The following is a 15,239-nucleotide window of genomic DNA, read 5'->3' as shown; positions in this document are numbered from 1 at the left end:
GTGAGGAGACTGTGGAAGAAGAAGTGATCATGATGAAGTCCCGATGGCCAGAACAAGAAGCGCATTTAGTCTCCTGTTTTGCCAAACACTTGGTGGAAAAAATGACGGAATTGATCAAGAAAAATTGTTATGGATGTCAAAACGATCATCCCAGTCAAATTCAACACGATAAATGCCTAATGTTAAGTCAAGAAGAAAAATTGGACGAGTATCTGGACGAAGCTTGGAGTCTCATCTCGAACAAAGACGTGTTGCACCAGTGGTATAAAGACTTGCGTGAACATTCTTGTCCACCATTAACCACTCAAGAGATCCATCGTATCGAAGCTCTCCTGAATCAGAGTGAGGAAACAGAACGAATAACCGTGTATTCGTCAGACATTTTCAAGCAAAAAGTCAGGATCGAATTGACGACTTATTATTACCTGTGAAGAAGAAAAAAACATGGATACCTGGGAACTTTATTACCTTTTGAACCACAGTTCGTATACGGCTTCTTGGAATCCTGTCGTCTGTGCTAAAGATGAACTCCCTCATCGCAAACCTAAAGACCATCAAGCTTACGTGATCAACACGGACGAAAGTCATCTCCCAGGAACCCACTGGATAGCCGTTTACTTTCCTCAAGAAGGATGTGTGGAATATTTCGATTCGTACGGATTGCCCCCTTTGGAAGACGATATCATCGACTTTATGAGAAGAAATGCTCAGACCACCCGATTCAATAATGTGAAATTACAAGGCACAGATTCCTTGGTGTGTGGACAGTACTGTGTGTATTTTCTGCATCATCGCAGTCTGGACTATTCCTTAGAACATTTAGTGACTCATTTTGATCCTCGTTCTTCTTCTAGAAACGATGTGAAAGTAGATCGATGGTTCTGTGACCATTATGCTTATCTTTTGTCTCAAGCTAGGAAACGTAGTGTCCATCAATGGCCTAATGATTTCCAACAGTGGAAATCACAACGTTGTCAGCCCTGTTTAAAGTAGATTGTCAATTGAGAAAAAATGTTTGTGATTTGAAAAAAATTGTTTGATGTTATATTGTTGGATTATTGTTAAAAAATGTTAGAGTTGTTGTTGGTTAGTGTTAAGTGATTTTTGAATAAAAAATGTTGTGTTTTGAAAAAAAATGCCTTTGTCTTTTGTTTAACTATAAGAATGTTGGATTGATGCTCTTTGATTTCTTACTATCCCTCTCATGACACTCACTGAACGTTGCGACTCGAAAACCGTGTGGGGATGTTTTCCTTCATGTCCGCGCTTTGACTTTAAGAACCGGGGTTGTTTCCAGTCTAACCATCCATTGTCGACTCATCCTCCTAAGAAGATGTGCTCCAAACTAGCTAAGCTCAACGAAGCCTACGTGAATTTGCATAGAGTCAGACACAGTCTGATACCGAAGCGGGAAGAAATAGAGAATGTGAGAATGTTAAAAGTCACTGAAGACCTGATAGAAGAGCTCTTCAGAGAAGAAATGAACAGGGAAAAAGAAGAATGGACAGAGAAGTACAGACTTCAAAGACAGCAGCAGCAACAGCAGCAACAACAACAACAACAACAACAGCAGCAGCAACCTGAAGCTGACAGAGGCTTTGTCGATTGTCGTATCGACACCAAAGAGTTCTTCTTCTCTTTCCGAAGAAGCAGACCTATCGCCAGAAAGTCTATCCTCAGAGGACATCGCATTCTTAGAAACTAAAAGATTGCCATAGCAAACAAAAAAAAAACAGCCCTTTTCAGGGCTACCCAATATTCTAGAAAAGAAATAACTATCCATTTGCCAATGTGTGTAGGTAGAGTAGTGTGAATATAAACACTAACTCTTTCTTAAAAAAATGTGAGGGTATGTGTTTCTGAGTTTGTGTCTTTGTGTTTGTAAGCGCTAACGTAAGTTGGTGTGGATAGTAGATTAAAATCATGGTTTTTTTTGGTGTTTGAGGTGTAGATTTGGGGTTAGATTGGATTGCTTTGCGTATGTAAATAGTCTATTGAAGTGATTTATAAAAAATTTTAAAATAGTGATGGGCAGCATAAAAAGTGAGTGTTTCTTTTAGGTCCGCGCGTTGTTTCTTTGGTCATGATCTAGGTAAGATCAATTTTATGTTTTTAGGGGGATGTTTTCCATCACGTCCGCGCTTTCACTATAAATTGAAACTCGTTCGGCAGTCTAGCTACCCTTGTTGATTGATCAACACCAAAAATGAACACGAGACTGGAGAAACTGTTGGAACTTCATGTGCATCTGGAATATGCCAGGCGCATATTAAATGAACTGGCCGCGGAAGCCATTGTGGAAGAGGTAAGGATAAAAGAGGAGGAAAGAAGAAACAAAGAAGAGGAGGAGAGAAGATATAAAGAAGAAGAGGAAAGAAGATACAAAGAGGAGGAGAGAAGATACAAAGAAGAGGAGGAGGAGGAAAAGGAGAGAAGAAGAAAAAATTTCTGAATCCCAGAAAGCGAAAATTGGGATTCTGAAGCCACATGTCCTGCCTCTGCTCTCTCCCCCCAAAAGGTAAAAAGTAACTGGGGGACAAGATGTGTATGTGGCGCCAGGCCTGGAAGGTGTCACCATTAACCAGGTGTCCATGAAGTTCCAAAAAAACAGCCCTTTTCAGGGCTACCCAATACTCTAGAAAAGAAATAACTATTAATTTGCCAATGTGTGTAGGTAGAGTAGTGTGAATATAAACACTAACTCTTTTTTAAAAAAATGTGAGGGTATGTGTTGGTGTGTTAGTGTTTGTAAGAGCTCAGGTATGTTTGTGTGAATAGTAGATTATGGGTTTATTCATTGTTTCTTAGCGTATGTGGAGAGTATAGTTTTGGTTTTATTATATGAAATGAGAAAGTAGGGATGTTTTCCTTCACGTCCGCACTGTTTGGTCATGATCTAGGCAAGATCAATTTTATGTCTTAGGGGGATGTTTTCAATCACGTCCGCACTTTAACTATAAAGCTAACAGTTTAGCCATTAGAACCCATTCCACGGAATAAAGACAAAGAAAATGGTGGTAGCAACAGCGTTACTAAATCATTTGATAGGCATTTATTATTAGATAGTAGATGTTACGTTTGTCATGGAAAAGATAGAGAAAGAATTCAAATTAGAAAAGTGTCTCGACTGTTTCAATAATTTGAAGGAAGCAAAGGAGATAGTAACAGGAATGATGGAAGAAGAGGAAAAGAGACTTAGAGGATTGATTGACCCGCCTTATGTAAGAGTGGGAAGTTTAAAGGAAGCACTTGAAAATGTCATCGAAGTCAGGTGCTTCTTAGAAAAGATATTGAATTGGACGGAGTGGCGATATGTAAAATGGGGGTTGGACCAGCTGACAAAAACGGAAAAAGTAATGAGGAAAGTGATGACGGAAGAGGTAAAGAACATCAAAGAAAAGTGGACTAAGGAAAGAAAAGAAGAAGAAAATAGAAAGAGAAAAGAAAGCTTTGAGAAACTCAACAATAACTGGATACGAATACAGGAGAAATTCCGAGCTATGGGTCACCCGGACTGGATGCCTGAATCAGAAATAAAGAAGAAGACAGGAATAATGGCAAAAGTTAGAAGATGGCTACAGAAGTGGAGGAAATAAAAGAAGAAGATAATGATGAAACCAAAGGCCCTTTTCTCGAAAAGAGATTGCCTTTCAATTGCCTACCCCTTTTTTAAAAATTTTTTTAAAAAAAAAAAAAATCCCATATTCAATTCCCCTTGTCCCTAGACAAGCCCAAACTCTATTCCCATGTTAATTTCCCTTGTCCCTAGACAGACCCAAACTCTATGTTAAATTCCCATTGTCCCTAGAGTGACCCACGATTTTTCTCCATGTTAAATTTCCATTGTCCCTAGAGTGACCCAGGTTTTTTTTTAATGCTAAGTCCCATTGCCCTAGGGTGACCCACTTTACTACTATCAATTCATTGACATACGACATCAAGTTATGGAAGCAATTAAAGAATTCTCCCACCCCCTTGATTATCGTTACAGTGTATCTTTTTTATACCACTCAAATTCTCACTAAATTGGTTTTTAGGGCTGTTGTGACTAATTCTAATCGTTTGCTTTTTCTGCCCATTCTTCTCCTACTTCTACCACTGTTCTATTTTCTTTTCTCTGTACTAAGATTTTTTAAAATTCATTTTGAGTAAGTCTGGATTTGGGTAAGGGGCTCATACGTATAAACACCCTTACTCTGTGAATGAAACTAAGATTTGTTGTTGTAGGGTTTAAGCCATTTTCAGCACAATACAGGCTATACATGGCGGCCAGTATAACAGGTGAAGGATGAACTCTGGAAAACCCAGGGAAGAACTACCGACCTAAGAGAGAAACTAGGATTTTACAATTTAGATAACTGCTTAGCCCATAACCAGCATAATCTACTTGTAATCATCAGATGCCAAATAATTACACCACACACACATACACTCACACAAACCTAACCAGAATAACCAGCTTGTAATTCATCAGATGCTAAATAATTACCATCACACACACACATATACATACACAAACCTAACCAGTATAACCTACTTGTAATACATCAGATGCTAAGTAATTACCATCACACACACACATATACATACACAAACCTAACCAGTATAACCTACTTGTAATACATCAGATGCTAAGTAATTACCACCACAAAAACCTAACCAGCATAATCTACTTGTAATCATCAGATGCCAAATAATTACCACCACACACACATACACTTACACAAACCTAACCAGAATAACCAGCTTGTAATTCATCAGATGCTAAATAATTACCATCACACACACACATATACATACACAAACCTAACCAGTATAACCTACTTGTAATACATCAGATGCTAAGTAATTACCATCACACACACATACATACATATACACACAAACCTAACCAGTATAACCTACTTGTAATACATCAGATGCTAAGTAATTACCATCACACACACATACATACATATACACACAAACCTAACCAGTATAACCTACTTGTAATACATCAAATGCACGCTGCTTACCATGGTTCTCATTCACAAATTAACTGCTAAAGCCTACCTTTGACACACCCATGCATATAATGCTTGCTCTCTCTCTCTCTCTCTCATTTATTCACTCTGACAAATATAACCAGGACAATCTACATGTGATGCATCCAGATGCAAACAGTTATTCACTCTGACACGTGTATTTCCTTATCAACACATACACATTTTCGATGTGACTGGTTTCTATTTATTAATCTCACCTTGATGTTTACATAAGTATTGCGTAAGTTAGCGTAACCCTTCTCAGAACAGTACAATATTTCAAGTCTACTACGATCGCAGCTTCACTCAGACTATCTTAGCATTATCTGAATATTCTGTGGTAACCTTTTCTCTTTCACCGAACCTCTTTACAGATGTAATACCGATCGATAAGCAAATTAACGTTCGAGAAAATTATCTAAAACTTCAGCAGACCTTACACAGATACATGCATGTGATGCAGCATAGGAAAATGACAGTGACGTAAATGTCGGGAAAAGAAAACGATGATATTACTCTGTAAATCGCATACTGTAAAATTTGGGGGTACTCTCTGACTCATATCATGGCCGATTTAGACCAGACTTATATTGCCAAAGAGCTACCCTCTAAATATGAAAAGAGTGCCCATAAACCTTAAAGTGAGATTGTCACGCATGACGAAACATGGCTTTTTTAATAAAATAAACGAATGAAGAGGGAAAAAAATAAAGTTTGGATATGAGAAAACGAGAAGAGAAAATAAATTGCTCGACGTCAATATCGTTTTACACGCATTGACTTTCGATTCAAAAGGCCAGATCATCCAGCTATATGTGCCTGGCTGTTACTGTAACTGGACATTGTGTGTGTGCCTCCCAAGCGATGTGAAATATTGTGGAACTGCACAAACAGCCAATATAACTGTATATACAGTCCATGTAACTGCAGATACAGCCCAATGTAACTGTAGCTAAAGCCGATGTAACTGTAGTTAACGCCAATGTAACTGCAGTTGCAGCCCATATAGCTGTGGGCTTCGTAGCAGCTGTTATTGCAATAAAGATGCAAATTTAGTTTTAAAAAATGATTATAAAATGAAATAATTATTTTTTAATGCACTTTACATGTAAGTCAGATTAATTTTAAATGGGTTTGTCACTGCATTTTAAATGGGGTTGTCATTGCATTTTTAAATGGGTTTGTCATTGCATTTTTTTTACTTATTTTGTAAGAATGATAACAATATGCAGTTTAGGCACGTGTGGTCTGGAACATGCTGATTTACCTTGTAAGACAGTGTAACCTTGCTTTCCTCAATATCAGACGATGTATTTAGAGTTATGTAATTCTTGCAAGGGATAGTTTCACCTTAATGTTCTCGCACATACATTCGTGATATGTACTCCTTACTTTATAAGTTGTATTCTTTGAAAATGAGTGATAGGATGCCTTGCACGTTGCATTTCCGTTGACACTGTCCCTAAAGTCGTTCTTCGCTCACACGTCTGTCATGTAGATAATCTAGTTTTATCCGTTCCTCACCAGCGCATATACATATATGATAATTATCTACGCAGCTGCAAGGTTTTCTGTGACTATTTAAAATGTATATCCACCTTGGCAGGAGAAAAAAAAAGATGCTATTTTGCAGTAATACGGGACGAAATTTGTTGTACATAGAATACTAATGGATATAATCTTAAAGCATTTATTTTCTGCACCAATTTCTTCTGACCCTCCAAACTTTACTGACATTGAGAGGGCAGATACCGTTACATAACCGCTACATAACGAATTTAACAAAATTCAAAATTTGCATGAAAAAAGTGCAGATCCAGGAACATCGCGACTGGGTGAGTGGTGGTGGAGTAATTATGGAGGCAAAGGTATGTGGGATGGTTATCCTAATCGGGACCCACGAGCCGAAGTCCACTGAATCTCTTGCATTTTAAGAGTTTTCAGGGTATAATCTGAACCATCTAACTGTAAAGATAAGTTATTATAGGAAACGTTCCTGTTGTTTCGAGCTCATGTTTTTTTATTTTATATTTTTTGGTGTGAGGGTGGAGACAGCGCGAGGTGAGAATCTTGCCGCACCCCCACGCGCCCCTGGGTGGCAATACAATGCGCCAAAAGAGAATATTGATGGACGAGCGGCAAAATAAACCGAATAATCGCTACTTAAAGGTGTGTCTAACAAAATTCTCAAAATTACAGTTATACCTGAAATGGTCGGTCACTCACACCTACATGGCATGCTGGACTTTTACTTGAAGAAAACACTAGCTAATAATGCTTAGTTTTCTACATGTTTCACAGAAGAAGAGACAAATACAAAACTAAATCTTATCCGTTATTTTTTTATCAGACCACTCCTTTCATTTCATCCTAAAGTCAATTTTACTCTCAGGAAATACAGATGTAAATAAATTATCACGCCGTAGCATTTTAATTGACCCAACACGAGAACAAGCCTTGGACATTTGGAACGAATGCTGTTTATATAACAAAGTTTGACCATGTATTTTACGGATTTTATAAGGTGTGCCTGACTTCTTATTTTAGACACATTTTTAAGAATTTAGACATCTTTGGATTATATATTTTATCCGTTACTAATTAATTTCAACGATCATATGGAATTGTTTTGCAATTTATACTTTTACAGGTTTAGAACATTATTTTTAATCGGAACAATGTATCCATTAATGCTCTGACATATCATTAAAGGCAAGTGTAATATAGCTGTTATCGTCCCGGTAGAATACGAAAGATGTATATTAGCATTTACGAAATGGATATTAATTACGGAGAACTGAATGTGATTAATTGTCTTTAAGCTGGGACACTTTACAACATATTCTGTTCCGCTCTAATAATATATTAGGGTAATATTAGGGCAAATTTAGAGCAATGTTATGGCAGTATCATGGCAATATTAGGGCAAATTTAGAGCAATGTTATGGCAGTATTATGGCAATATTAGGGCAAATTTAGAGCAATGTTATGGCAGTATTATGGCAATATTAGGGCAAATTTAGAGCAATGTTATGGCAGTATTATGGCAATATTAGGGCAAAATTAGACAAACATTATGGCAAAACTAGGGCAGCCTTTCATTTGTGAATTCCAAGTCTTTCGGAATATTGATTGTCAGTCATTCGCATGCTTGTTCAATGTAAATTATGTGTTAGGTCGACTGACTTTGATAAATTGCACGATATAATTCGTTTTTACCATAGATAATTATCAAATATACAAAACGCCTTATTTAAATTGTCAGATTAAACTATATGAAGATAAGCAATGTTATATTTTTCATTATGGTTATTATCAAGTGAAGAGAGATTTGAAAAAGTTAGCAAACAAACAAACAAACAAATAAAAAAGCGAATAGTAACAGTTGATCTCTCTATTTTGGACACGCAATCAATACATGTGTCCTTCATTGAGAAGACACTTTTTTTCAACGAACATCCAAACATTCAACCTAGGATACTCCTTTTGGGGGTCGAACTTAGTGAAACGTTGGTCTCAAGTATCTGGCAGAACCTTAGAAGTACCCATTCAATGGGGAAATTATTGTTTAAACGATTACAAGCGATGACATTGAGCATGCTATAGTAGTCAAAGTTACCTTACTATTGTTACAGACGCCACCCCGAATATTAAATCCACGAAGATTTGTATTGCGCGTTGCTTTTATACAGGAGTGCAATAAGATTTCTAAATCTGAGGACTACTTTTGTGCTGCTAGACGTCTCATTACGCCATCCATTTTGTTTTGAACAATTCATGCTCTTATGTTTCTATTTCTTTACCATAAAAATGGAAATAAGTACGAATCAAAATCACATCAAAACGTTTGATCTTTGAGGAAAGGTTCAACAATTACAAAGTTGTTATCTCCTTTAAGAAGGTTGTACATTCACTGGCGAAACCAAAAACAATATCATTCTTTGGGATGTAATAGACATAGCTTTTGTCACATCGATTGCTGTTGTCGTATTGTTCTCATATGTTTAACTGAGGACTTGAGTTTAAGATGACCCCGGAATGGTTGTAGCTTATTTGATTAAGGATAAACATGTAATCTGGACTTTGGGTCATGTTCGCAACAACTCTCGTCTGTTTTAAATAGAATAGACACATATTCCATAATAGTTTTGTCACCTTTAATCCCATTTCGCAATTGTATTTATGGTACTTTTACGAAATTCATTTAATAATCGAGAACTCGATGTTAATTGAAAACAAAGTAGTTTAAATACTATATCGTACATAGAAAATAGCTGTTAGGAACAAGATCACAATACTTGTTTCTTGAGTCTATTCTTTAAGGTAGCATTTAAAGCTATATCTTCATATTGTAATTCTCTTGATCAACGGTCACAGAAATCGCTTGGCAGGCCTGAGTTGTAATCATCAAATTAGTTGGGGTCCAGTGATCTTTAATGAAATAAATTTAATTAAAATTCTGAAGCTGATCTCTAATTCAACGCGCTCAACATCGTTCTCATACAGATCATGTTCATCATTCTGTTTGGCCCACCGCACATTCCACCAGCTCCTGCTCCTGCTCCTGCGCCAGCTCCAGCTCCACCACTGGCGCCACCAGATTGACCAACAGTTTCACCTCCAGCAGAAGCACTTCCACCTGCAGCACCTCCAGTACCTCTACCCCTAAACATACTAGACATCATTTGAAGTCGCATCATGTCAGCCATGTTGAAATCACCTGTAATAATAATAATAATAATTAACAATAATAATAAGGTAAAACGTAAGCTATATGAAAGTCAGACTCATTGTGTTTCGTGCGATTTCTTCGCATGTGTACAGTAAAGTTACTGAGTTTGAATAAATATTTATTAACGTTTCTGCTGAATGAACAATGCAAGTGCAGATCGTACAGATTTTCACAAATACAAGTACAAATCCTAGATTTTCAAAGGAGAATAGATCCCATCATCAAAAAAGTACTCTGCAATGAACGTTACGAACACTCGTCTCTCTAAATTCTATTCAGTTTTTAGTCTTTCCCTAATGGAGCATGCGAAGAAATCAAAACGGAAGATTTTGGTAGATAATACGCAATTCCATTGTCGACAGTTTTAGAAAGTTATGGGCACAGTTCTCACATATCTTGCTTTACAAATGTGCGTTATTTAATGAGCTCACTATACCTTTTCTCGCTATCTGAATTAATATGAAGCATCTTAATAACAGAAGAGTGAGAAAAGCTTCTTTTTTCGCAGCGAGTGTAATGCCTGATGTCGTTTAATATCATAATGTGATGCATTGTCTTTCACATTATTTGCCTGCGTCAATAAAGTTCCTGAGTTGCAAACAACATTAATGTATTCTGTAGTTGAATTGAAAATAACAGCAAAAATATCGACTTTTAACTGCTTATAAATCCCATGACCGTGACAATAACTGATGAAGAACGTTACAAATGCTTATTCGTATTTCTTAGTTCTTTTCCGTAATGTAGCATGCGCAAAACACCGGAAGATAATGGCAGTGACTATCTACAGTTCCGGTCCAACTGTCTTCAAACTGCTAGAGGCTTTGCCTCTGCATGCCTCGTTTTACATATACGAGTTATATAAAGAGTCCGCTACATCATGTATTAGTATTATCAATACGAAATAGTCAAAGCCCGAGAAACACGCTGCTTTAGTCATCAGGGTACCGACTAAAATAGTCCATGTACTGATAAATTCTCCTCTAAACGGGGGATAAAAGGGAACAGCAACAGTATTGCGTGACGTCATGCAACTCTTTGCAGTTTCACGAACTCGCCTATGTAAAATAATGTGCATCGGCCTTGCTTGGAATATTAATTTCTTCCATGACTGTTGAATATATAGTAAAACAGATGAATCTATTTAAGACAAAAATTGGTTTTCTTTGTTTCCCTTGATTTTATTGTTCTGACTCTTTTATTCTTTGCTTAATACTAATTCTGAGGAAATCATGTGTTAAACGAGAGACAGAAAACCGTAAAGGAAGTTTTTTTTTAAATATCTGGACTACTGTGTAGATGAAGCGTGTTACATCAGAGATCACTTCGCGATCAGTGCTGGAAAAGAAATCACGGATTACTGATTGATTGATTGACCTATTAGTGCTTTTTAATATTGCAAATTGTCATCATTATCTTCCATATACCTCTCTTGAACCAACGTCACATCAGCTGCATATATCCATGTATTGAATCCCACTGGATATAATTTCTTATACTAATATACATGTATATAGACATGTGAACATTGAATATTGTACACGATAAAACAGTTTGTTCAGAGTTTAATAATTTCCAGGTCATGACTGATAGATATACTTTTAAAGATGGCGCCTTAGAACATGTGACCTTTTCTGCTTGCTAAAGCATTTTGCGTGATATCATTCTTACGTAAATTTACGTTCTGATAAATCAGAACTACACAGCTTAATAGGCCGAACTTTTCATTTATTTAACACATCATCTTGATTTACATAGTTAAAAAAATCGGAACATTAAAATTTCAGTCGCTTTTGATATCCTAAAATGCGGATAGTACTTTTTCAAGCATTGCTGTTGTGCATATGAAAAAGCAATGCTTGAGAAAGTACTAAATAAATAAAAAATAACTGAAGCAAAGCTGCTTGAAAATGTCATGTAGGCACAATTTGCTTCAGTTATTTTTATTTAGATTATATATGTACACAGTTATCTGAGATAATATTTACAACACGAGTGAGTTTATACTTTTATTAAAAGGGTAAAATTATTTTGAAAGAAGCAAACTGAAGGATATTCCACTTTCTAATAACATGTATCGCATTACTCATCGTTAGGGCTTACATTAGGAAATCGATCAATAATTCTACCTGTTCAAGGTTTCAGGAAAGGTTACTGCACATACGTAAACGGTACAAAGTCTTTAGGCGATATAAATCTTGTGGTTCGATCCATTCCAAGTCCCTTAATTTGAAAAATAATAATTTGTGTGCACTAATAATAATGTTCATGCTATCCTAACAACACACACACACACACACACACACACACACACACACACACACACATATATATATATATACAGAAGAGTGAGAGAGAGAGAATTATCATATGGGCTCTAGCATTGTAATCCGTAACAAGCATCACCATGCCTAGACTCATCAACCACATATATAAATACTACACGAGTAATATTGTGTGACACAGTTAAACAATTATTTAGGTAGCTCACACGTATATCTTTAAGATGCTTTAGAAATAAATCACTGTGCCAATCTACGCTGTCCAGCCTTCACATCATACACGGCATAAATCATTGTGCCAATCTACGCTGTCCAACCACTGCGTCATGCATTGCATAACCTAGGTCTGTGATGTTGTAAAATTGTCTCTCACGGTAAAGTTCTTTTTGTTGTTTTAGGGTTTAACGCCATTTTTCAGCACATGAAAAGCCATACATGGCGGCCAGTATAACTGGTGGAGGAAGAGCCCTGGAAAACCCAGCGAAGAACCACCGACCCACGAGAAGCTACTGGCAGGCTTTCCCACGTACATACGCCAGCCGATCCTGAGACTCGAACCCACGTAGACAGAGGTGAGATGGCAGTGATCCGGAACGGTGAGCGCTTTTGACCACTCGGCCAATCGGGGCCCCTCTCTCACGGTAAAGAGCCACATACATTTCTAGTTTATTCTTGTGAAAAAAAGAAAGCCGTCACAAATATTAGCTTCGTGACCTGGGATGTACCGGGTTCGACATATATTCAATATCACTTAATCAATACTTTAAATTTCAGCCTATGCGAAGATAACTGTTCTAGAACGTATACTTCCAGTTCGTGCTAATTATGGGAAAGTGTCATTGCTGGCTGTGTGAAAATAATGACGTGAATTGAATATCACAACTGAAGTGCTTAGTTTGTCTAATCTGCATGGTTAGACATCTAGGTGATTTTTATTATAGTGTTTATACAAATTAGAATAACTTCAACTTCAACCTCTTCTATCAAATGTTTTGGCCATAAACGAAACTTGATGGATACCTGAGTACCATTTTCCCCCAAATAAAGGACATTCAACGCTAAGTGTATTTGTAGTTATCTCTGCTCCAGCGATTGGTCGATTATCAAAATATATTAGTCCTTATGGAACAATTTACATAGGCAGCAAATTTGTTTCAGGTTTGCTAATATAATTTCCACCACCTACTAAAAAGATACAGTTTTACACACACACACACACACACAACACACAAACACACATACACACACACACGCACGCACGCACAAAAGGATTGTTTGTGCTTTAGGAGGGTTCAGATGCCTTGTATTCAAATATTAGCGAAATTTGTACCAAGAACACATCAGTTAACGATTGAAAATTTAAAAAAAATCAAAACCACTCGCTGCTCATAAGTTATGCAACTATAAACTCAGAGTTTCCTATCTTCAAGTATTTTCAGTACAGAAAGAAATAATTGTTAATTGCTGACGTAGGAAGTTGCTAGTAAACATCAGTACCACGACTGTATTAAAAGTAAACGTATAATGTCAGTGTTACCATTTATAAAGATTGCTGAGTCAGCCGGCTTGAAAAGTAAATTAAAAATTCTTAAAATTAAGTTCTGAATCTTGTCCACTATAGACTATGACCCATGCATTATTTATTTACAACCAAACCATATATTTAATTAATTAGTTAATTAATTAAGTCATTCATTCATTCTACTTACCTCCCATGAGCGACATCATCATCATTGGATTGCTAAATAAATTTGCACCTACAGCTCCTTGTCCACAGACTCCAGAAAGAAATACAGCGGCTACACAGCAAATGAGAACAGCACGCATTTTAAATCAAACTTCTTAAACAGACCTAGAGCTATTATATATAAATAGGAAAGACGTTTTAATTTACTTGAAATATTGGTCTGACAAGATGGTACAGTCGTCTTCTTTTATTGTTATATTTATTTATTTTTACAAATTTACCACGATCCCTATCTGAATGAGTTGTTTCTTGCAGTGCCAGTGAAGTGGTGTTGGCGGCATTATAAAGAAAGTTAAAGTCATGTGATTTGATTCATTTACATAATGTAATGTTTGACCCCGTTGTCACGGTTCTTCAGGTCCTATAATGTGCGCAGAGATTTTGGTCAAAGGCTACCCATCTCTTCGAAACAACGTGTAACATAAATAAGGTTGTTTGTCTTTTATGGACAACGGTCAGATTTATGACCTTTGTCCACTTTAATGGGAGAATAAGCCCGCCGGGGGAAAAAAAAAAGATGGATTCGTGATAGCAATGCATGCCAGAATTATTCCTTGTGAAACCTGTGATACTTATGTCAGTTTTCATCTATCTACCTGTGTATCGGTCTGTTTTCTGTCTGTCTGTTTGATTACCTCATAACTAATTCTATCAGTATATCTCTTCTTTACCATTGCTATAATTACTGTACAGTTACAATTATGTCATCTTAGGATTATTGCTATTATGAACAGTACATTATCATCTTCAACAACTCTACCACCAACACCATCATCAATAATAATAATAATAATAATAATAATAATAATGATAATAATAATAATAGTAATTATTATTATTGTTTTTACTATAATAATAATAATAATATAAATAATAATAATAATAATAATAATAATAATAATAATAATAATTATTATTATTATTATTATTATTATTATTATTATTATTATTATTATTTATATTATTATTATTATTATATCTTTCATTTGCAGCAATCATGGGCCTTTTCTGAAGAATTACAATTCGGATTGTCGCAAAACAATTAGGTTTATAGCCATTGATGTTTTAGCTACTCTAAAATAACCATCTCGTGATGGACTAATCGAGTAATTTTGCTTTCTTTTCTTCCAATAAATGGATTTTGACTCAGACAGGCTTAAACGCCCGAACTTAGGTGCAAGTACTTACCTTCACGTTTATATCAGACTCCATGTCAGGTGCAATGGCATAACTTCATGCTTCTATCAGACGCCATGTCAGGTGCAATTACTTAACTTCGCTTTCTCTCAGACTCCATGTCGGCTAGCGTTAAAAGACTTGTAGACACTGAACCGATTATGGATTACTTTTGGCGGTTGTGGCTAAGAAGTTCAAGCTTATATGGTTGGATGAAGTTAGGATTACCCCTTGTTTTCACTTGCTCTAACATCCCATAGGAGAAATTAGCTCAGTCA

At 36.3% G+C, this 15,239-nt stretch overlaps 1 protein-coding gene across 1 annotated transcript; it reads right to left on the bottom strand.

The window, feature by feature from the left end:
* Nucleotides 1-9,167: 9,167 nt before the first annotated feature.
* Nucleotides 9,168-14,015, bottom strand: LOC149781899 (uncharacterized). Its single transcript, XM_089936096.1, has 2 exons — nt 13,748-14,015; nt 9,168-9,744 (listed from the first exon to the last, which is right to left on the bottom strand). The coding sequence occupies exons 1-2, from the start codon at nt 13,863-13,865 to the stop codon at nt 9,497-9,499; spliced, it is 366 nt and encodes a 121-aa protein (XP_089792222.1). The 5' UTR covers nt 13,866-14,015; the 3' UTR covers nt 9,168-9,496.
* Between the last annotated feature and the right edge of the window lie 1,224 nt (nt 14,016-15,239).

This window comes from Sinohyriopsis cumingii, chromosome 15 (genome assembly GCF_028554795.1).
Source record: "Sinohyriopsis cumingii isolate HCF-2022 chromosome 15, ASM2855479v2, whole genome shotgun sequence".
Lineage (NCBI taxonomy): Eukaryota > Metazoa > Mollusca > Bivalvia > Unionida > Unionidae > Sinohyriopsis > Sinohyriopsis cumingii.
The sequence above is the reverse complement of the archived record's forward strand: the minus strand, read 5'-3'. Positions and strand labels throughout refer to the sequence as shown.